Source organism: Pecten maximus, chromosome 1 (genome assembly GCF_902652985.1).
Source record: "Pecten maximus chromosome 1, xPecMax1.1, whole genome shotgun sequence".
In the NCBI taxonomy this organism is placed as follows: Eukaryota; Metazoa; Mollusca; class Bivalvia; order Pectinida; family Pectinidae; genus Pecten; species Pecten maximus.
Genome location: NC_047015.1, coordinates 27848486 through 27874644, shown reverse-complemented (window position 1 = coordinate 27874644; position 26159 = coordinate 27848486). Strand labels below are relative to the sequence as shown.

The 26159-nt window shown below is 35.3% G+C and overlaps 1 protein-coding gene across 2 annotated transcripts; it reads right to left on the bottom strand.

Moving 5' to 3' along the window:
- Nucleotides 1-1150: 1150 nt before the first annotated feature.
- Nucleotides 1151-25530, bottom strand: LOC117329251 (ubiquitin conjugation factor E4 A-like). Of its 2 annotated transcripts, none has more exons than XM_033887101.1 (18): nucleotides 25448-25530; nucleotides 23977-24169; nucleotides 23438-23547; nucleotides 22961-23131; nucleotides 22056-22206; nucleotides 21523-21731; nucleotides 21013-21198; nucleotides 20743-20860; nucleotides 19550-19762; nucleotides 18705-18953; nucleotides 17859-18115; nucleotides 17145-17308; nucleotides 16863-17046; nucleotides 13874-13987; nucleotides 11973-12224; nucleotides 5027-5278; nucleotides 1951-2108; nucleotides 1151-1656 (listed from the first exon to the last, which is right to left on the bottom strand). In XM_033887101.1, exons 2-18 carry the CDS (start codon nucleotides 24158-24160, stop codon nucleotides 1536-1538), a joined length of 3093 nt encoding a protein of 1030 aa, XP_033742992.1. In that variant the 5' UTR covers nucleotides 24161-24169; nucleotides 25448-25530; the 3' UTR covers nucleotides 1151-1535. The 2 variants fall into 2 exon arrangements, with proteins under 2 accessions (XP_033742992.1, XP_033743003.1); XM_033887112.1 differs by lacking the exon at nucleotides 25448-25530 and adding an exon at nucleotides 25331-25439.
- Nucleotides 25531-26159: the final 629 nt, after the last annotated feature.

The window sequence follows — 26159 nt, the reverse complement described above, 5'->3', positions numbered from 1 at the left end:
TTCAATTTTGTCCACCATCTAACATTATATTATATAAACATAATGTAAGATTCCAATAGTGTTATTCCTATCAAAATATATGATATTATATTAACATGTAATATTCTATGATTATAATAGTGATATTCCAAACTGCGTAACTTTAAATTAGCATACATGTACATGTCTAATGTCTATATATAATTAGGATTCTAATGGTGTTATTCCTATCAAAATGTGTAAATTTACATTAACGTATAAATATATACATGTAATATTGTAGTTAATTTATAATAAAGATTCTGATAACGTTGTTTTCAAATTATGAAAAGATATATTTACTTGCAGAATTCTAATGTTCTTACTTTTTGTATAACCTATCCATATCAATATGTGATTAATACTATACTATAGAATTGTTAAAATCTATATGCTAGTGTCTTGGTTTTCTTCAGTTGTCAAATGATTTCTACAGGTAAAATACAGGTAAAATATCTCGGGGTAAATACAGAACATGTATGAAACAGACTATAATTACCCTCCCTTTGATGTCTCTGCCTATTGTTCTAAATATGCAGGCGTTCGGGGAACACACCTTCTGAACACACCTCTGAACTCCTTTCCCTTGGAATATATTATTACTCTTTCCTACTCATGAAATATGATATTCAATGGATATCCATCAAATATCCTTGATATATAACTATGTGTTCCTTATATAACTGTACTTAATACAACAGGAAATTGTTGAATGGGCAAATACAGAAAAACATACAAAGCATCATAATAGTTGTCTTCCAGATTGAAGATTGAGGGCTGTAAGCTGGTTTTTATCAAATAATCGGCCCGTGTCATTTCTGTATAAGTCACTAGTATAGTATACCTTGGATCATTGTTCATTAGCTATGTCAGTCAGAAATCTATTGTGAGGTCATAGTAGGGACAATAATGTAACATCCTGAATTGTGAATGGTACAACAAGTGGCTGACTTCACTTGATCAGTCCTGCTCATTTAGACTTTAAAACCTAACAAAATACAAGTTTTCTGAGTTGAATGTTAAAAAGTATCTTTTTGTTTTCATTTCATATGAGATTTTATGAAACTAGACTCGAAGATTGAAATTTAATTTCTAATAGGACTTGTTTCTTAAAATCCCATATCAAATGAAATTTCATTGATATCTGTTTAAAATAATGATATCTTCAGGACGAAGACTGAAGACTACCTGCTGGTTTATCTGTGAAAGATAAGATACCTTCACGATGAAGTTTACACTAAACATCTTCAACAAATTCATACTCTCCATTGCTGTATTTAATGAATAAGTCATTTACCGATATGGTCTGCACCTGATACCTAACAAATTGATATTGCAATTTATATGCCAGTTTGATGAAGTTCTCACATAACACACTGGTATATACTCAAGTTTTTTTTTCAAAACTGTGTCTTTTCGTATGGGACACTTAACATGATACCATATGTATTTAGGAATCTTCAGATATTTATACAGAATATCACAGCTAGGTCTGTTTATATAAGATACACTCGGCATCACTTTTCTTTCTCCTGTCGTCTCTCAGACATCCATTGTTGTATCTGCTCCTTGAGTTCGGTTACTGGGGTGACCATGTCTAGACTGAGTGGTGATCTGTTGAAGGGATCGCTCTGGTCACTGTACAACAGAATGTTTTCAGTGTTAGTACAGTTACATAGGTAATAGTTATCAGGATTGTTGAGCTTATGAGACTATGAGAGATCCTTAAATTCCAACACAATACATCTTTGAAAGATAATATGTCAAAACATCCATTTCGTTCTTCAGGTTAAAAAGTATAATATATGTTGATAATAATTCATATATCAAATTTATTGAAACAGTTATGGGACTCTTTTTAAACATTTGTATTTAAAACAAATTATAATATATTCGGTCAATAATCTGAAATTTATTTCGATTTAGGCTCACCTCAGTAAGTGTCTGGCTAGGACATTCTTGTCCATGATATTTTTGGATGAGGGTAGCAGAACAGGCTCTGTCATCAGAGTACCCATGATGGGGTCTAGGAACTCATCGGGGGCATCCTCAAACAACTCTTCCTCCTCTTCCTGCTGTATCCGCATTTTCTACAGTAAGATATCATAGTTATCTCCCTTGTTGTGTAGTGTACCCACCTAACACAATCCCCTCAACTACATAGTTATCTCCCTTGTTGTGTAGTATACCCACCTAACACAATCCCTCCAACTACATAGTTATCTCCCTTGTTGTGTAGTGTGCCCACCTAACACAATCCCTCCAACTACATAGTTATCTCCCTTGTTGTGTAGTGTGCCCACCTAACACAATCCCTCCAACTACATAGTTATCTCCCTTGTTGTGTAGTATACCCACCTAACACAATCCCTCCAACTACATAGTTATCTCCCTTGTTGTGTAGTATACCCACCTAACACAATCCCTCCAACTACATAGTTATCTCCCTTGTTGTGTAGTGTACCCACCTAACACAATCCCCTCAACTACATAGTTATCTCCCTTGTTGTGTAGTGTACCCACCTATCACAATCCCTCCAACTACATAGTTATCTCCCTTGTTGTGTAGTGTACCCACCTATCACAATCCCTCCAACTACATAGTTATCTCCCTTGTTGTGTAGTATACCCACCTAACACAATCCCTCCAACTACATAGTTATCTCCCTTGTTGTGTAGTATACCCACATAACACAATCCCTCCAACTACATAGTTATCTCCCTTGTTGTGTAGTATACCCACCTATCACAATCCCTCCAACTACATAGTTATCTCCCTTGTTGTGTAGTATACCCACCTAACACAATCCCTCCAACTACATAGTTATCTCCCTTGTTGTGTAGTATACCTACCTACCACAATCCCCTCAACTACATAGTTATCTCCCTTGTTCTGTAGTGTACCCACCTAACACAATCCCTCCAACTACATAGTTATCTCCCTTGTTGTGTAGTGTACCCACCTAACACAATCCCTTCAACTACATAGTTATCTCCCTTGTTGTGTAGTATACCCACCTAACACAATCTCCCAACTACATAGTTATCTCCCTTGTTGTGTAGTATACCCACCTACCACAATCCCTCAACTACATAGTTATCTCTCTTGTTGTGTAGTGTACCCACCTAACACAATCCCTCCAACTACATAGTTATCTCCCTTGTTGTGTAGTATACCCACCTAACACAATCCCTCCAACTACATAGTTATCTCCCTTGTTGTGTAGTATACCCACCTAACACAATCCCTCCAACTACATAGTTATCTCCCTTGTTGTGTAGTATACCCACCTACCACAATCCCCTCAACTACATAGTTATCTCCCTTGTTCTGTAGTGTACCCACCTAACACAATCCCCTCAACTACATAGTTATCTCTCTTGTTGTGTAGTGTACCCACCTAACACAATCCCTCCAACTACATAGTTATCTCCCTTGTTGTGTAGTATACCCACCTAACACAATCCCTCCAACTACATAGTTATCTCCCTTGTTGTGTAGTATACCCACCTAACACAATCCCTCCAACTACATAGTTATCTCCCTTGTTGTGTAGTATACCCACCTAACACAATCCCTCCAACTACATAGTTATCTCCCTTGTTGTGTAGTATACCCACCTAACACAATCCCTCCAACTACATAGTTATCTCCCTTGTTGTGTAGTATACCCACCTAACACAATCCCTCCAACTACATAGTTATCTCCCTTGTTGTGTAGTATACCCACCTAACACAATCCCTCCAACTACATAGTTATCTCCCTTGTTGTGTAGTATACCCACCTACCACAATCCCCTAAACTACATAGTTATCTCCCTTGTTCTGTAGTGTACCCACCTAACACAATCCCCTCAACTACATAGTTATCTCTCTTGTTGTGTAGTGTACCCACCTAACACAATCCCTCCAACTACATAGTTATCTCCCTTGTTGTGTAGTATACCCACCTAACACAATCTCCCAACTACATAGTTATCTCCCTTGTTGTGTAGTATACCCACCTAACACAATCCCTCCAACTACATAGTTATCTCCCTTGTTGTGAAGTATACCCACCTAACACAATCCCTCCAACTACATAGTTATCTCCCTTGTTGTGTAGTATACCCACCTACCACAATCCCCTCAACTACATAGTTATCTCTCTTGTTGTGTAGTGTACCCACCTAACACAATCCCCTCAACTACATAGTTATCTCCCTTGTTGTGTAGTATACCCACCTAACACAATCCCTCCAACTACATAGTTATATCCCTTGTTGTGTAGTATACCCACCTATCACAATCCCTCCAACTACATAGTTATCTCCCTTGTTGTGTAGTATACCCACCTAACACAATCCCTCCAACTACATAGTTATCTCCCTTGTTGTGTAGTATACCCACCTATCACAATCCCTCCAACTACATAGTTATCTCCCTTGTTGTGTAGTATACTCACCTAACACAATCCCTCCAACTACATAGTTATCTCCCTTGTTGTTTAGTGTACCCAGTTATCTCCCTTGTTGTGTAGTATACTCACCTAACACAATCCCTCCAACTACATAGTTATCTCCCTTGTTGTGTAGTATACCCAGTTATCTCCCTTGTTGTGTAGTATACCCAGTTATCTCCCTTGTTGTTTAGTGTACCCAGTTATCTCCCTTGTTGTGTAGTGTACCCACCTAACAATCCCCTTAATACATCAACATTAATTCTATTTTACAACATACACTGTACATATCAAAATCAAGCATAAAAAGATCTTTGTTTAATTTCCGATTCATGTGAAAAACAACATAATTCTTGAGAAAATACAAAATTTCCAAAATGGTAAATATTTGTAAATGAATCTCCTTCATCATGTAACTAAAAATGAGACATGAAATAACCATCACTTTCCAACTGTTTACCACAATGATTTGTGGGAATATCACATTGCAGGGTGCTGTTTGGTTATAGTAAAATTTCCTTTTTATCCTTACATGTTACTTTAAATAATTTTCATAATATAAACATTACTGTTATTTTGTCCTGGAAGATTTCAAAGTCACTGATGATGGCTGGGGATGCAGATATACGCTGAAGAACACTGATGGCTTTGGGGAAGAGCTCGGCTGAGTAGGATCGCCCATCCCCTGACACGGCTAGACAGAAACAGTCAGTATCTCCTAAGTTCATGTATATCCTCACAATATCTAGTACAGTCTGATCTGGTTTAAAATCCACCTCGTTTTTGTCCTTCACTTTGAAATTTCTCTGCTTTGGACCGACCTGGAAACATGTATTACTATTATCATGTTGTAACAGAATAGGTTCCCAAAGAATTCAATTGATGAGGTTGGCTCTCTTCAGTATAACAGCACTCATGCTAAGCTATACAATATACTATCATACCTTATATGGTAAAATAACTTCCATTATATTGGCCAGGTCAAGCTGAAGTTAGTTAAGCACCACAGCTGTTATAGCCCCTTAGCCTCATGTATACAGGTGTAATAAAGAGTATGTATATTCTCAATGTGCTTTTGAGTCTTTGGTTCATAAACATACTACATTACATGGTACAGTGATAAGGTGACAATAATGACTACACCAAACCTAAATACCTTATAAACATACAGACTACACCAAACCTAAATACCTTATAAAAATACAGACTACACCAAACCTAAATACCTTATAAACATACAACTACACCAAACCTAAATACCTTATAAACATACAACTACACCAAACCTAAATACCTTATAAACATACAGACTACATTACATGGTACAGTGATAAGGTGGTAATAATGACTACACCAAACCTAAATACCTTATAAACATACAGACTACACCAAACCTAAATACCTTATAAACATACAGACTACACCAAACCTAAATACCTTATAAACATACAGACTACACCAAACCTAAATACCTTATAAACATACAGACTACACCAAACCTAAATACCTTATAAACATACAACTACACCAAACCTAAATACCTTATAAACATACAGACTACACCAAACCTAAATACCTTATAAACATACAGACTACACCAAACCTAAATACCTTATAAACATACAGACTACACCAAACCTAAATACCTTATAAACATACAGAGTACACCAAACCTAAATACCTTATAAACATACAGACTACACCAAACCTAAATACCTTATAAACATACAACTACACCAAACCTAAATACCTTATAAACATACAGACTACACCAAACCTAAATACCTTATAAACATACAGACTACACCAAACCTAAATACCTTATAAACATACAGACTACACCAAACCTAAATACCTTATAACATACAGACTACACCAAACCTAAATACTACAACAACTACAACCAACCGAAATAACCTTATAAACATACAACTACACCAAACGCTAAATACCTTATAAACATACAGACTACCCAAACCAAATACCTTATAAACATAAAGACTACACCAAACTGAAATCATTGGCCTTATAACACAGACTACACCAAACCTAAATACCTTATCAACATACAACTACACAAACCTACTACCTGATAAACATACAACTACACACCAAACCCAAATACCTTATAAACAACCAACTACACCAACCAAATAACCTTAGAAACATACCCACTATACCTTATAAACCATACAGACTACACCAAACCTAATATACCTTATAACATACAACTACACCAAACCTAAATACCTATAAACATACAGACTCTACCCAACCTAAATACCCTTATAAACATACAGGACTACTCCAAAACCTAAATACCTTTATAAACATACATACTACACCATAACCTAAATACCTTATAAACATACAGGACTACCCAAACCTAATTACCTTATAAACATACAGACTACACCAAACCTAAATACCTTATAAACATACAACTACACCAAACCTAAATACCTTATAAACATACAGACTACACCAAACCTAAATACCTTATAAACATACAGACTACACCAAACCTAAATACTTATAAACATACAGACTACACCAAACCTAAATACCTTATAAACATACAGACTACCCAAACCTAAATACCTTATAAACATACAGACTACACCAAACCTAAATCACGTATAAACATACAGACTATCACACCAAACCGAAATACCTGTATAAACATACAGGACGACACCAAACCTAAATACCTTTATAACCAGTACCAACATACACCAAAAACCTAAATACCTTATAAACATACAGACTACAACCACCTCAAATACCTGATAAACATACAACTACACCAAACCTAAATACCTTATAAACATACAGACTACACCAAACCTAAATACCTTATAAACATACAACTACACCAAACCTAAATACCTTATAAACATACAGACTACACCAAACCTAAATACACGTATAAACATACAACTACACCAAACCTAAATACCTTATAAACATACAGACTACACCAAACCTAAATACCTTATAAACATACAGACTACACCAAACCTGAATACCTTATAACATACAGACTACACCAAACCTAAATACTACACCAAACCTAAATACCTTATAAACATACAGACTACACCAAACCTAAATACCTTATAAACATACAACTACACCAAACCTAAATACCTTATAAACATACAGAGTACACCAAACCTAAATACCTTATAAACATACAACTACACCAAACCTAAATACCTTATAAACATACAGACTACACCAAACCTAAATACCTTATAAACATACAGACTACACCAAACCTAAATACCTTATAAACATACAGACTACACCAAACCTAAATACCTTATAACATACAGACTACACCAAACCTAAATACCTTATAAACATACAACTACACCAAACCTAAATACCTTATAAACATACAGACTACACCAAACCTAAATACCTTATAAACATACAACTACACCAAACCTAAATACCTTATAAACATACAGACTACACCAAACCTAAATACCTTATAAACATACAGACTACACCAAACCTAAATACCTTATAAACATACAGACTACACCAAACCTAAATACCTTATAAACATACAGACTACACCAAACCTAAATACCTTATAAACATACAGACTACACCAAACCTAAATACCTTATAAACATACAGACTACACCAAACCTAAATACCTTATAAACATACAGACTACACCAAACCTAAATACCTTATAAACATACAGACTACACCAAACCTAAATACCTTATAAACATACAGACTACACCAAACCTAAATACCTTATAAACATACAGACTACACCAAACCTAAATACCTTATAACATACAGACTACACCAAACCTAAATACCTTATAAACATACAGACTACACCAAACCTAAATACCTTATAAACATACAGACTACACCAAACCTAAATACCTTATAACATACAACTACACCAAACCTAAATACCTTATAACATACAGACTACACCAAACCTAAATACCTTATAACATACAGACTACACCAAACCTAAATACCTTATAAACATACAGACTACACCAAACCTAAATACCTTATAAACATACAACTACACCAAACCTAAATACCTTATAAACATACAGACTACACCAAACCTAAATACCTTAAACATACAGACTACACCAAACCTAAATACCTTATAAACATACAGACTACACCAAACCTAAATACCTTATAAACATACAACTACACCAAACCTAAATACCTTATAAACATACAGACTACACCAAACCTAAATACCTTATAAACATACAGACTACACCAAACCTAAATACCTTATAAACATACAGATACACCAAACCTAAATACCTTATAAACATACGACTACAACCAAACCTAAATACCTTATAACATACAGACTACACCAACCTAAATACCTTATAAACATACAACTACACCAAACCTAAATACCTTATAAACATACAACTACACCAAACCTAAATACCTTATAAACATACAGACTACACCAAACCTAAATACCTTATAAACATACAACTACACCAAACCTAAATACCTTATAAACATACAACTACACCAAACCTAAATACCTTATAAACATACAGACTACACCAAACCTAAATACCTTATAAACATACAGACTACACCAAACCTAAATACCTTATAAACATACAGACTACACCAAACCTAAATACCTTATAAACATACAGACTACACCAAACCTAAATACCTTATAAACATACAACTACACCAAACCTAAATACCTTATAAACATACAACTACACCAAACCTAAATACCTTATAAACATACAGACTACACCAAACCTAAATACCTTATAAACATACAGACTACACCAAACCTAAATACCTTATAAACATACAACTACACCAAACCTAAATACCTTATAAACATACAGACTACACCAAACCTAAATACCTTATAAACATACAACTACACCAAACCTAAATACCTTATAAACATACAGACTACACCAAACCTAAATACCTTATAAACATACAGACTACACCAAACCTAAATACCTTATAAACATACAGACTACACCAAACCTAAATACCTTATAAACATACAACTACACCAAACCTAAATACCTTATAAACATACAGACTACACCAAACCTAAATACCTTATAAACATACAGACTACACCAAACCTAAATACCTTATAAACATACAGACTACACCAAACCTAAATACCTTATAAACATACAGACTACACCAAACCTAAATACCTTATAAACATACAGACTACACCAAACCTAAATACCTTATAAACATACAACTACACCAAACCTAAATACCTTATAAACATACAGACTACACCAAACCTAAATACCTTATAAACATACAGACTACACCAAACCTAAATACCTTATAAACATACAGACTACACCAAACCTAAATACCTTATAAACATACAGACTACACCAAACCTAAATACCTTATAAACATACAACTACACCAAACCTAAATACCTTATAAACATACAACTACACCAAACTAAATACCTTATAAACATACAGCACTACACCAAACCTAAATACCTTATAAACATACAGACTACACCAAACCTAAATACCTTATAACATACAGACTACACCAAACCTAAATACCTTATAACATACAGACTACACCAACCTAAATACCTTATAAACATACAGACTACACCAAACCTAAATACCTTATAAACATACAGACTACACCAAACCTAAATACCTTATAACATACAGACTACACCAAACCTAAATACCTTATAAACATACAGACTACACCAAACCTAAATACCTTATAAACATACAACTACACCAAACCTAATACCTTATAAACATACAGACTACACCAAACCTAAAGACCTTATAAACATACAGACTACACCAAACCTAAATACCTTATAAACATACAAACTACACCAAACTGAAATACCTTATAAACATACAATACACCAAACCTAAATACCTTATAAACATACAGCTACACCAAACCTAAATACCTTATAAACATACAGACTACACCAAACCTAAATACCTTATAAACACAACTACACCAAACCTAAATACCTTATAAACATCAGACTACACCAAACCAAATACCTTATAAACATACAACTACACCAAACCTAAATACCTTATAAACAACCAACCAACCCAAACCTAAATACCTTATAAACATACAACTACACCAAACCTAAATACCTTATAAACATACAGACTACACCAAACCTAAATACCTTATAAACATACAGAGTACACCAAACCTAAAACTTGATAACATACAACACACCAACCTAAAGTACCAAAACATACACTACCAAACCTAAATACCTTATAAACATACAGACTACACCAAACCTAAATACCTTATAAACATACAGAGTACACCAAACCTAAATACCTTATAAACATACAACTACACCAAACCTAAATACCTTATAAACATACAGACTACACCAAACCTAAATACCTTATAAACATACAACTACACCAAACCTAAATACCTTATAAACATACAGACTACACCAAACCTAAATACCTTATAAACATACAACTACACCAAACCTAAATACCTTATAAACATACAACTACACCAAACCTAAATACCTTATAAACATACAGACTACACCAAACCTAAATACCTTATAAACATACAACTACACCAAACCTAAATACCTTATAAACATACAGACTACACCAAACCTAAATACCTTATAAACATACAACTACACCAAACCTAAATACCTTATAAACATACAGACTACACCAAACCTAAATACCTTATAAACATACAACTACACCAAACCTAAATACCTTATAAACATACAACTACACCAAACCTAAATACCTTATAAACATACAGACTACACCAAACCTAAATACCTTATAAACATACAGACTACACCAAACCTAAATACCTTATAAACATACAGACTACACCAAACCTAAATACCTTATAAACATACAACTACACCAAACCCTAAATACCTTATAAACATACAACTACACCAAACCTAAATACCTTATAAACATACAGACTACACCAAACCTAAATACCTTATAAACATACAGACTACACCAAACCTAAATACCTTATAAACATACAGACTACATTACATGGTACAGTGATAAGGTGGTAATAATGACTACACCAAACCTAAATACCTTATAAACATAGACAATACAGACTACAGACTACATTATCAGACTCTATAACGAGACAGATACATGTACCAAATATTATCAACGAACTTTGGAGGATAAAACGACACTTTTATTTTTATTCTATTGGGAGTTTTATGTCCATGAAACTAAGATTGCAAGAAACTTAGTAAGTATTATATTTCGTTCCTGAAACCATGCAGTTCAGATTTTTTAATTGACAGAGAAAACTAACAACCTTTCTACCAGAAGGGTTTACATTTTACAAGGGTAACTGTTGTCATGTTTTCAGACTGTTACTATGACGATGACACTACTATAGGTCATGTCGTACAGTACTTACTATTATAAGGTGGGATGTCAGACTTACCAGGTGCTGAAGGAAATAGTTGAGCATGCCTGCGATCCGACTCACAATGGATGCATGGCAGAAGATGGATGTGATCTCTTTAGTGATCATCTCTAGAGAGTGAATGGTGTGATTGCCCATCTGGTTGTGATAACGGGCCATCATGGTCAGCTGACGCAGCGTATTCTCCTCCTCCTGGCGACGCTGGGGAGGTAACTCCTGCCATTCCCCACGTTCCTTTTGCTGCTGCTTCTCCTTGATCTGACTCATGAACTGTGTAGAATGTAATATGTTTCTGAATCAAACACTAGGGATATCTGACTCATGAACTGTGTAGAATGTAATATGTTTCTGAATCAAACACTAGGGATATACAAAACAACAGTCACAACTGGTATCTACACTTCATACACCCAATATAGTGTTAATATCCAGATCCTATAATCAAACACTAGGGATATACAAAACAACAGTCACAACTGGTATCTACACTTCATACACCTAATATAGTGTTAATATCCAGATCCTATAATCAAACACCAGGGATATACAAAACAACAGTCACAACTGGTATCTACACTTCATACACCCAATATAGTGTTAATATCCAGATCCTATAATCAAACACCAGGGATATACAAAACAACAGTCACAACTGGTATCTACACTTCATACACCCAATATAGTGTTAATATCCAGATCCTATAATCAAACACTAGGGATATACAAAACAACAGTCACAACTGGTATCTACACTTCATACACCCTAGTGTTAATATCCAGATCCTATAATCAAACACCAGGGATATACAAAACAACAGTCACAACTGGTATCTACACTTCATACACCCAGTATAGTGTTAATATCCAGATCCTATAATTAAACCCTCGACACTGCAAATCTTTAATATAATCTCACTCAATTAAGTTTGATTTGTTTACACACAAAACAATATCAATCCTCATTACAGTGTCAATATTTATCAGATAATATGATCTTATAACATGCCATCTATAATTACCTTACATCACTTTAATTGCAATAGGGTCATTTTTTTCAATTTTGATTTTGACCAAACATGTGGAGTTTTAGTTTAAATACCAAATTATTACCTAATGCTCTGTTAGTAGGGCAATAACTTTGTTCAGATTATATTTCACAAGAGATCCAAGAGAGATCTCGGCGCCCACCAATGAATGACCTTTATTGGATCTCTGTAAGACTGATCTTTTCTCTACTTTTCTCTTCTTTCTCTTAATCAATTGAAAACAAGAGGAACATACAAAATCAATTTGAGAAAGATCCATCAAGAACTCTCTGAGAAATAGGGAATAACAAACTTCAACTAATACAAGAGGAATTTAAATGAAATTTAAAAAATGTCCATGAAGACCTCAAAATGGAACATGCACAATTGGGGGACAAAGGAGCACTTACAGGTGAAATTTGAAAAAGATCCAGGAAGAACTTTTTGAGAAATAGCAATAACAAACTTCAACTGTCAAAATTCAAAATGACCGCCTTTCGGCCAACTTGTAATCAGATCAGTCTCAAAAGTATAAACAACTAGGGACCAAGGGGAACAAACAAATGAAATTTGAGAAAGATCCAAGAAGAACTTTCTAAGAAATAGTGATAACAAAAATTGTTTAAGGATTGAGGGATGCGAGAGGGACTCCGGATGAAGAGCGATTGGGCTAAAATATTACAGGCTGTAATAAATACCCAAAATACTAAAGGTGATTAGAATAGGTCACTTGAGACTTCATCTCAGGTGACCTAATAATCTTTCTAAAATGACAGTAATTACTGAATTGTCTCCCAATAAGACAGACAACTCCCAATATGAATATTCTCACACTGAGTCAGTAAGTATGCAACAGTGGTCTCCCTTCATCACACTCTCTATTGAAACACTTACAGACAATGCTTCATCCAACAGGAAGATAGCATCATTGATGAGAAGGTTGATAAAGCGTAAGAAGAGTGGAGGGTCAGTATCCTCTATATGTTCCTCGGCATACTCGGACATCACCTGTGACAGGAACAACATGTCAGGTACTTGTTTAAACTCTTGGCTGTGTTATAAATAGACATGTATTTGTTAACATGTAATTACAAAAATAATCTGAATTAACTTCAAAACTTGTTCCTGTATCAACAATGGATTAAATATACTTTCAAAATATGATTTTTATAAAGTATAACAAACACAACATAAAACATGAGTAAGTTCAATAAACGGTCATAATACAGGGCTGAAGTCCAAGATAAAGCCAGACTTTTCCCCAATACTTTTATTTTTCATTGGTGGAAATAATCATAATGAAATTGCAGCTGCACAGTTAATACAGATTAATAAAGTGTACTTTGACTGTGTCCCGATGTATTTATACAGGTAAATAAAGTTTACCTTGGTAGTATCCCTGTGTGTTTATATACAGATAAATAAAGTTTACTTTGATGGTATCCCTGTGTGTTTATATAGATAAATAAAGTTTACCTTGGTAGTATCCCTGTGTGTTTATATACAGATAAATAAAGTGTGCCTTGGTAGTATCCCTGTGTGTTTATATAGATAAATAAAGTGTACCTTGATGGTATCCCTGTGTGTTTATATAGATAAATAAAGTTTACCTTGATGGTATCCCTGTGTGTTTATATACAGGTAAATAAAGTGTACCTTGATGGTATCCCTGTGTGTTTATATACAGATAAATAAAGTGTACCTTGACGGTATCCCTGTGTGTTTATATACAGAAAAGTGTGCCTTGATAGTATCCCTGTGTGTTTATATACAGATAAATAAAGTGTGCCTTGGTAGTATCCCTGTGTGTTTATATAGATAAATAAAGTGTACCTTGATGGTATCCCTGTGTGTTTATATAGATAAATAAAGTTTACCTTGATGGTATCCCTGTGTGTTTATATACAGGTAAATAAAGTGTACCTTGATGGTATCCCTGTGTGTTTATATACAGATAAATAAAGTGTACCTTGACGGTATCCCTGTGTGTTTATATACAGAAAAGTGTGCCTTGATAGTATCCCTGTGTGTTTATATACAGATAAATAAAGTGTGCCTTGGTAGTATCCCTGTGTGTTTATATAGATAAATAAAGTGTACCTTGATGGTATCCCTGTGTGTTTATATACAGATAAATAAAGTGTACCTTGATGGTATCCCAGTGTGTATTTTTAATATTGTTTTTAGGTAATTGTGTAATTGTATTTTTGTCTAAATAATCCTGTTTGGTCATCCTCTAATGATGGGAGTTTTTTTAACATAAACTATTACACTTGTACAAGTTCTAGTAGGTGAAGACTAATTGTAATTCTTCAATTTATTAGCAAAAATGTATGTTGACTGAAATATAAGGACTGAATGTTGCTTTGGTCGATTTCATAGGGTGATGAATTGAGTTTCTCTTGAGACAAATTCAACATGAACTGCAACACAATTCACTAAATTTGTCTCAAGAACAACTCAATCCATCACCCTATGAAATCGACCAAAGCAAGATTCAAGTCTTAAACAACGAGTACCTTGGTGGAGTCCTGGTGTGTTGATACAAATACCTAAAGCATACCTTGATGGCGTGCTGGTGTGTCGATACAAATAACTAAAGCATACCTTGATGGAGTCCTGGTGTGTTGATACAAATACCTAAAGCATACCTTGATGGAGTCCTGGTGTGTTGATACAAATACCTAAAGCATACCTTGATGGCGTGCTGGTGTGTCGATACAAATAACTAAACCATACCTTGATGGTGCCCTAGTGTGTCGATACAAATACCTAAAGCATACCTTGGTGGAGTCCTGGTGTGTTGATACAAATAACTAAAGCATACCTTGATGGAGTCCTGGTGTGTTGATACAAATACCTAAAGCATACCTTGATGGCGTGCTGGTGTGTTGATACAAATACCTAAAGCATACCTTGATGGTGCCCTGATGTGTTGATACAAATACCTAAAGCATACCTTGATGGCGTGCTGGTGTGTCGATACAAATAACTAAAGCATACCTTGATGGCGTGCTGGTGTGTCGATACAAATAACTAAAGCATACCTTGATGGCGTGCTGGTGTGTTGATACAAATACCTAAAGCATACCTTGATGGAGTCCTAGTGTGTTGATACAAATAACTAAAGCATACCTTGATGGAGTCCTAGTGTGTTGATACAAATACCTAAAGCATACCTTGATGGCGTGCTGGTGTGTCGATACAAATAACTAAAGCATACCTTGATGGCGTGCTGGTGTGTCGAAACAAATAACTAAAGCATACCTTGATGGAGTCCTAGTGTGTTGATACAAATACCTAAAGCATACCTTGATGGCGTGCTGGTGTGTCGATACAAATAACTAAAGCATACCTTGATGGCGTGCTGGTGTGTCGATACAAATAACTAAAGCATACCTTGATGGCGTGCTGGTGTGTCGATACAAATAAATAAAGCATACCTTGATGGCGTGCTGGTGTGTCGATACAAATACCTAAAGCATACCTTGATGGTGCCCTGGTGTGTCGATACAATTACCTAAAGCATACCTTGATGGAGTCCTAGTGTGTTGATACAAATACCTAAAGCATACCTTGATGGAGTCCTAGTGTGTTGATACAAATACCTAAAGCATACCTTGATGGTGCCCTGATGTGTTGATACAAATACCTAAAGCATACCTTGATGGCGTCCTAGTGTGTTGATACAAATAACTAAAGCATACCTTGATGGTGCCCTGATGTGTTGATACAAATACCTAAAGCATACCTTGATGGCGTCCTAGTGTGTCGATACAAATAACTAAAGCATACCTTGATGGCGTGCTGGTGTGTCGATACAAATAACTAAAGCATACCTTGATGGCGTGCTGGTGTGTTGATACAAATAACTAAAGCATACCTTGATGGCGTCGCGATGTGTTTCTATCTCCCAGATGTGCTCCAGGGTGGTATACATAGGCCGGCGGTAATTGAATTTTTGTTCAAACTCCACACTCTGTCCTGTCATCTCTATACTCACAAACACATGTAGCAGCTTCTCGGAAATGTGTTTTACATGGGGATGGTAGTAAAACAAACGATGTCTGCAACAAACCATTTACATTATACATGGATTTTCCTCAAACTTTACAACCACAGAGCATACATAGAGTAAATAATACAACCTAATACTATAACTCACCTTATAAAGTCATAATGTCCGGCATTAGGATCTGTCTTTGGGGGTATGAGAGCAGCCAGTGTTTCAGCAAGTTCAGCTCGCAAATGTGGGTTCTTCATTCGCTCAGGACTGCCCATATAGACTAGAATCAGGGTCATGAAGTTGTCCAGTCTTTCCTTAGCCACCTAAGTCAAATAGACAAACTATTAGATCTTTTTCGTCAACAATGTAAAGGCAACATTATGTATAACTTTCAGAATGACATATTGTACATATATGAGGCCATATTTGGGAAGAAAACTGTATGGGATATTTCAGATTTAAAGACTCAGGGTGAGTTTGTGCAAAAATGTGGCCCTCACTGAAAAAAGTAACAGTGACCTTGACTCAAAATCCCTGAAACTCCGACTTGTACCAGATATTATAGTCCTTTATCTTTGTGTGAAGTTTGGTCAAAATCCCTCGAGGAATGAAGCCTCTAGAGTACTGACAAAAAGAGAAAACTTGTAGTCTCCCCAGTTTCACAGGAAGGGGACTAATATAGGCCTTAATAGGTTACTTTAGGTCTCCTGAGACTTATTATAGTTTCACAGGTAGGGGACTAATATAGGCCTTAATAGGTTACTTTAGGTCTCCTCAGACTTATTATAAGTATGTTTAGTACATATTTAAAGCTATTAAGTTGAATCTGACTTTTTGCATATTTTCTTTGTATAAAAGTGTATGAAGTTTTACCTGGAACAGGTTGTCCTTGAACCTATGCATAAACATGGTGAAGTCAGTCACATTACCCATCACAAACTCTGGAATGTGAGGTATGGCCAGAGGGACCTCCGCTGGCAGAGGGAATGCTATTTCTTTGACTGTTCTGACATCATCTGATATTGTGATTTTGGAGAGCCAGATTGAGGTTGCCAGATGAAAGTGGAGTGCTTTTTCCAGCATATGTGGCTCACAAAGAGCAGCCTTTATACACAAGTATATGGACATGGCTGAAACAGAATCGTGTTATTTTTCTGTTATATCATAAATGAACAATATCATCAGAAATATTCTAAACTAATGTGAACATCTAAATCTAACTTTAACCTTAGCTACCTACCTTTAACCTTACCTGCTAACCTTTAACCTTACATACCTACCTTTAACCTTATCTACCTTTAACCTTTAACCTGCCTTTAAGTAAAACAGGAGTCATACATATTTTGGAATATAAGGGTTTTTCAAGACTTTTTATCTAAAAAATTAAGGGCTAAATAGTTACTGAGTTATCAACAATTCTTTATTAATCAACATTCAAAATTCAGAGTTGACTCTTTCCACCTCACCTCAGAAGCATTAGTTTGAATAATAACCTTATTTTGACCTCTGACCTACAAAGGTACCTCTATGACTTCTGACTTTAGTTTTAACCTCTGATTTACCTGCTTCTCTGACCTCTAACCTACTTTTACCCATCTTTGATCTCTGACCTACTCTTATCAATCTCTGACCTATTTTCATGTCCGACCTCTGAATAACTTTATCCATCTAACTTCTGACCTAGCATTAACCTCAATATCCATCTGACCTCTGACCTACCTTTATCCATCTCACTCTTGACTTCCCTAACAGCACTATCCCCTTGATCTCTCACTTCCTCATAGAGCCTCTGTATTCGGTGTAAGCTCTGATTTAACTTGAGGAATCGTCCATGCACTGTCCGGAATCCTACATTCAGACACTGATGCGTAAGGAAGAAACACTCAGTGACAAAGTTGTACTGATCCTCTGGTTCAAGTTTGGGGTTGTTCTCATCCAGAGGAATTAGACAGGTTTCCTTGTTTAGACCTGTATAACAACATAACATCCTATATTCTTACATGTTAATACTTCCTTTCTACATATTGATGTAATAAATATTTTTACTTCAATTTACATTCATCGTGATCCAATTCGTTTATATGTTTAAACATCCCGATTTGCTTGGCAGCATACACGAGCTGTCTACAGTTGAAATATCTTGACCCTTGGACAAACATTCTACACACAGAAGATTCTTTAATCATGTGGAGTTTGAGTGGACAGCTGGATTTATTGAACATGCTGGTCATTGGCAGTGATGACAGTGATATAAACTTTATTTAAGACCTAACTACTTTTGAAATGGACACCTATTTGTTGAGTATGCTGAACATCGATGGTGTAAGTTTATTATAAAGCCTCCCTACCTTTGGAATGGACACCTATTTGTTGAGCATGCTGAACATCGATGGTGTACCTTTATTATAAAGCCTCCCTACCTTTGGAATGGACACCTATTTGTTGAGTATGCTGAACATCGATGGTGTAAGTTTATTATAAAGCCTCCCTACCTTTGGAATGGACACCTATTTGTTGAGCATGCTGATCGTCAGTGGTGTAAGTTTATTATAAAGCCTCCCTACCTTTGGAATGGACACCTATTTGTTGAGCATGCTGATCGTCAGTGGTGATGACAGTGGTGTAACTTGGCTGTATCATCATGAGTTTAGCCTCCTTGGTTGTGATGGGGAAACAGAACTGTAGCATGACAAAACACAGATTCAGGCAGAATCCATCAGATGCAAACATCTGGTTGAACAGTTGAGGCATCTGTGATGACCAAATTTTTGACCTCCCTGAAACATGAAAGGATTACAAGCTACAAAGGATATACATTTCGTAGATTATAATGTAACAAGCATTCTGTGAGTATTGCTAAACCAATACATGTCCCCTACCGGCTCCCTCAAGTTAAAACTTTAGCCAAATTTGAGTAAAAAAGTTTAGCCAAAACTTACACATGATAATTTTATGAAAATAAGTTCATTCCAAACAATGTGTAAATTCAACTCTATTGAGAATACAGAGAAAACAGTTAAGTCCATAATGTGGAAAAAAATTTAAAAAATGAAAGTAATTTTTTCATTTTCAACTGTACAAAAAGTAATGCCACACACCCAAAGAACCTCTATGCAAAGAATCAGCATCCTAATACCATTATTAAGTGAATGGTGTGCCATTATAAAACTTTAACCAAAACTTTAACCTCAAGACTACAGCAAAAACAGGTAAGTCCATAATATGGCAAAAATTTCAAAAAAAAAAAGAAAATATTTTTTTCATTTTTAACCATACAAAAGTAATGCCACACACCCAAAGAACCTCTATGCAAAGAATCAGCATCCTAATACCATTATTAAGTGAATGGTGTGCCATTATAGAACTTTAACCAAAACTTTAACCGGTCGAACGCAGGCAAAACATACAGTCCCCCCGGTTTCACCGGTAGTGGACTAATAAAAACATCAACGATATGGATCAATTCAATCTTTTAGTCTGATTATTTCAGCATCGACCTATAGGCTGCAAGAGTAAAAAATTGCATAGACTGATTTGTATACATTTCATGAATACATTTCAAGGTGAGGGAATATATTTTACTACCTGTATAAGGTAGTAAGCTTACCTAAACTGGCATGAATACATTTCCCTATCCAGGTGATGTGGTGAGCTTACCTAAATTGGCGTGAATACATTTCCCTATCCAGGTGAGGTAGTAAGCTTACCTAGATTGGCGTGAATACATTTCCCTATCCAGGTGAGGTAGTACGCTTACCTAGATTGGCGTGAATACATTTCCCTATCCAGGTGAGGACCAGGTGTCGGAGATGTGGTGAGATCCTAATCAAAGTGTCCATAAACTTATGTAATTTTGTCCCTAAGTTCTCCAACAGCTTAAAACATACAACAACATATTGACAATTAGAAACTGGTGTATAAACTACAATCAGAAACAAACTTCTTGTGACAGAAAAGTGAAATCAACAACTAACATAAAAATATATTTTGTCAAATTTTGGAAAAACTAAATTTGAAAATGTGACACCTGATGAATGTTGCTTTCCATTATATCTAATTCTCTCTTCTGCTTGGAGGATGGCTGGTCAAACCAGGGGTTGCTTCCAGACTCTGTCACCGGTATACAGTTCAGGGACAGCATAGCACCTAACAGGGTTCTCTCGTAAGCTTTGCCACTGTTCCAGTCTTTTGGCTGGATGTATTTCATAAAAAACTGAAAAGAAATGAGTTACTCTGTGTTGATCCTATTATTGTACCTAGCATATTGAAATAAACAGATGTTATTTCAAATTATTTTACATTTCTCCTTTCTTTCAGTTATCCGAAAACAAAATTATTTTTATAATCTTCAAATTTTTGTTTTTATGGTACAAAATAATTTTTTATCATGTGATGTAATGCTTTAATATAATTTGGAAATTCAAATATCACTTTTACTGAGAGTTAAGAATAGGACCATGTTTGGTAATTAGAAGCTATTTTTTTTTCTGGTCAGGAAATCAGCATTAACTTGCTGGTCTATCTCAATATAATTTACCTTGGCAAGGTTCTCATGACGTGTAAAGAATGCCAGCAGATCTATACAGCGAGTGATACCGCCACTCGACAATGTAAAGTCCTCTGTAAACTTTTTCATGGCATAGTCTAATACAGGTTTAAAAACAGTCTCCAAAACATCCATATCCTCATTGGCAACTATCTCTCTTACAATCAAGTCAAAGAATTCAATACTGCGACTTTCTTCCTCTGTAAACAAAAAGAAAATCACATAAGTTAAAACTTCCTAAAGAAAAACTTTCAAATCAAAACTTCTTGAAGAAAAAAATTAAATATAAACTTCCTGAAGCAAAAAAAATCAAATACTGTCCACCATAGTCTTTCATGTTTTGGTTTCAGATTCACTTTTTTCTAATTCATTTTCTTTTTCCATTCACCTAATTACCCGTCTTCCTTCTTGTGAGGTGACTGACTTCTTGTCATGTGTACCTAGCCAGAATACCCCTCCTCTCTCCAAGTGATAAGACACCGACCAAAAATACCTGTCTTTTGTCCTTGTGAGACTATACTTACCAAGAGCACTGCCCATCTCCTCCTGGTACAGGTGTATAAACTGTGCCCTGGGGTTCTGTCCCTGGTAAAGATCTGGCTGCTGTAGGCTTGTCCTGGCATTCAGAACCATAACCTCTTGGCATTTAGTCAACTCGGCCACAAATTCATCATTCTGTTGTGATATAAGATTATTTACAGTGTTTTGTTTGCCTTTTCCCCATGAATCAGTGAAATACAATTTGTTATTTCCTATATAGACAGCCTATGTACATTTTCAAATTTTAAAGGGTCATATCTGAGAAAATAATGGTACCTGTCTGTTTTAGCAGTGAGGGACCATTCAAAGTACTATATTATAATAGTACCTGTCTGTCTGTTTTAACAGTGAGAGACCGTTCAAAGTACTATATTATAATGGTACCCGTCTGTCTGTTTTAGCAGTGAGAGACCGTTCAAAGCACTGTATTATAATAGTACCTGTCTGTATTATAGTAGTACCTGTCTGTCTGTATTATAATGGTACCTGTCTGTCTGTATTATAATGGTACCTGTCTGTCTGTATTATAATGGTACCTGTCTGTATTATAATGGTACCTGTTTGTCTATATTATAATGGTACCTGTCTGTCTGTATTATAATGGTACCTGTCTGTCTGTATAATAATGGTACCTGTCTGTATTATAGTAGTACCTGTCTGTCTGTATTATAATGGTACCTGTCTGTCTGTATTATAATGGTACCTGTCTGTATTATAATGGTACCTGTCTGTCTGTATTATAATGGTACCTGTCTGTATTATAATGGTACCTGTCTGTATTATAATGGTACCTGTCTGTATTATAGTAGTACCTGTCTGTCTGTTTTTGCGGTGAGGGACCGTTCAAATCACTGTATTATAATGGTACCTGTCTGTATTATAGTAGTACCTGTCTGTCTGTTTTTGCGGTGAGGGACCGTTCAAAGCACTGCATGAGGTATCTGAGTACCTCCCCTTCTCCAGCAAGTCGCCACATTTTTACATCATCTGATGAACTTTTGTGTCTTGTAGATATCACATCATCCATCGGGTTGTTCAGCAACAGACGCTCAAACACCGCCTGTGAATATTGTATATTGTAGAACAGTTTTCATTCAAATTAGCAGTTGAAACATTTTTATGAAAAATATAGGTCAAACTCTTATCTTTTGTTTTCACTCCTAACCAAAAAAAGGAGCAAGTCACATTATTTTTTTTTTAATTTATTTCCACAAAATATTAAACAATATGAAAAATACCTTGCTGAAGCAATTATTCTTTGAATAAACCAATGCTTTGAATGTATCTTATCATATATCTTTTGTACAAACAAGAATAATTCAGAGAGTGAGAGGCTGTCAATCTGTCCATAAAGATTTCTACCCACCTGTTCTAGGTACTTCATGTCAAGCCATGTCTGGTTGTCCTGTTGAAGTAACTGGCTCAATTCTCTGATAATTACAAGCTTGGTTGGCCTTTCACTGTCATCAGTAATCTCTGGTGAAGAATAAATTGCTCAAATATTAGTGATTATAATAATAAAACTTCTCATAGGATATCTAGTTCATGTGTAACGCTAAAAACAAATGTCAAAGTATGACCTTTTCTTGGTTAACAATCTATTAGAGCAGATCTGTGGATCAATCCTTGGACCCTTTACTGTAAATACTAACTGCTTCCTAATGACTTATTTGGCTGCAAATAATTTCCCTTGACTTCAATCAGGCTAGTAATCAAGAAGTCTTGGGTTTGATCCTAGGCAGATAAATTCAATATGAAAAAGACCTCTGTTAGTGTAACATTATTTTGGCAGATTAAAAGGACAGTACATTTCATCAATATTGGTAATTCAATAGAAATTAATGAAATGGGGAAAATAATGATTTAAAACTATATTTATCTTTATACTCGGAACTACAAACAAACCTTGATCAAATGTAAATAAAAACACTTTCTCCAGAAGACTGTTGAGTTGTATACATTTGCGAACCTTCTCTGCTTCCTCCTCCAAAGCTTCTTGTTTTTGCGAGGCAGAAATCAGCATAAACTGTCTTGCCTCATTCATGTCAGGAAACAGCTGAGTGAAAGGATTTGCTGCCAAGTCATCCATGTCGATGGTCTAAAAGTATTATTTCATAACTATTTCCATATATTTTCATCCTTTTCATTAGGTCAGTAAATGTGAGACAAAATTTTGTTTGTTTATTATTTCCCAACTGAGCCTAATTTTTTGTGTCACCCTATAGGCTACTCTAAATTTGTAAAGCAATTTTCAATGAAATACTGATAAAGTTATGATCACCTCCTTCAGATTTTATTTATTCATTTATTTGGGAAAAATGTATGCAGGTACAAAAATTGTTAGGGTATACGTATAACAATAAATAAATGATAAATATATTAATCATTTACTTATTGTTTCTACCCTTACACTTAAATGTAATTGTATCAGAACTGAACTGGGCTGAATGTCTTTGGCCAAATAGCTCAAACTGTTTAATTATCCATCTAGAGTTCCCAAGGTCGAGGTCCCAAGTTTCAGTTCCGTTATGGTTGTTGCATTTTCATCTCCTGTTACAAATGTATATAGGAGCAATGTCAGATTTGACTATATAGCTAAGTCTGACTACTTATGTATATCGCCAGATTTGCCTGTGCTCCCAGACCTGTTATTAAATTACATATACATGTATGTAGCAGAACTGGACTGGGTCGATCATCAGCGACCAGGTAGCTCAATTGGTAGAGCATCCAGCTAGTGTTCGGAGGTCCTTGGTTTCGAACCCCAGTCTGGCCATGTATTTTCTCTCTCCTATTACATATGGTGCCCAACTAAATACCCACAGGGGTGGTTTAGGGTCTTGTATGTCTTCAGGGTCAAAGACTTTGTTGAAGGAGGGAGGAATGTAGCAGAACTGGACTATAGGTCGATCATCGGTGACTAGGTCGCTCAATTAGTAGAGCATCTAGCTAGCGTTCAGAGGTCCTGGGTTCGAACCCCGGTCTGGTCTTGCATTTTCCCTCTCCTATTACAGATATATACCTTGCCTGCGTAGAGCATTAAAACACTGGCTGTTGAAGTGTTGCCCAAGATACACCATCTTGTTCAGTTCTTATCGACTTATGTCAAAGTTACTATCAGATACGGGATCACCGTCTTATATGGCTTTAGAGGCATATTTATCTATATAAAGTCAAATCTGTCCATACGTATATATCAATATTAATAGCTATATATTATATTAATAATATTAGTACTGATTTGATGGTGCTCCCGTACCTGACTGAATTATGATACCTGGGTCTCCAGTGAAAATATTCGAACAAAAAGGTAATTTTAAGGTTGGTCTTATGAAATTCCGCTTCTGACCCGACTATCCGAAATGATTGTACTTACGTAATTCTATTTTTGGATAAGGTTTTTCTGTCTTACATTGAAAACGAAACTGGTCCACGTCAGGTTTAGCTCACCGAACAACGTCCGAACCGGAAGTACCGACTGTAAGAATATAGGTCAATGATTTTTTTCTCCTTTTCTTCGTGTATGAACTTGTTTCAATTATTGGTAGATATAATATCTTTGAAAAACTTCTTTTAAAGTATGTGCACTATTTGATGATATTATATTAATGCTTCAATACGAGTATTGACTTTGGCTGACAATAAAATTTTACTCAAATCATGATCCGGTTATCTGTATTTCCGGAAAAGCCCTTGCGCCATGTTTACATTGTGTTTACGGCGTTTAACGATACAAATTTAAATACTACAAACATATTTCAAATATTTGGTCAGAATGCTGATCCAGATTTTAAATCATGATTATAGTCGGAAGAATAATTCTACGGAATCTATCTTATACACAATTTGTCAAAGTCTTTTTCAAAAGACTCAAAAGTGGGATGTGCTACTATTTTTTTAAACTAATCTTTGTGATTTTTGCTAGATAGAAAATAAGTACAATTTTATAGTATGTTGTAGCTAGCAATGACTTAAAGAGTTCAGGTTTGGTACATGTACATGTAACAGATTTCGAATCAACACCAACATCAATGAAGGAGAAACTGTCAAGTGTTCCCGACTTGGCAAGAACGAAATGATAGACCTGT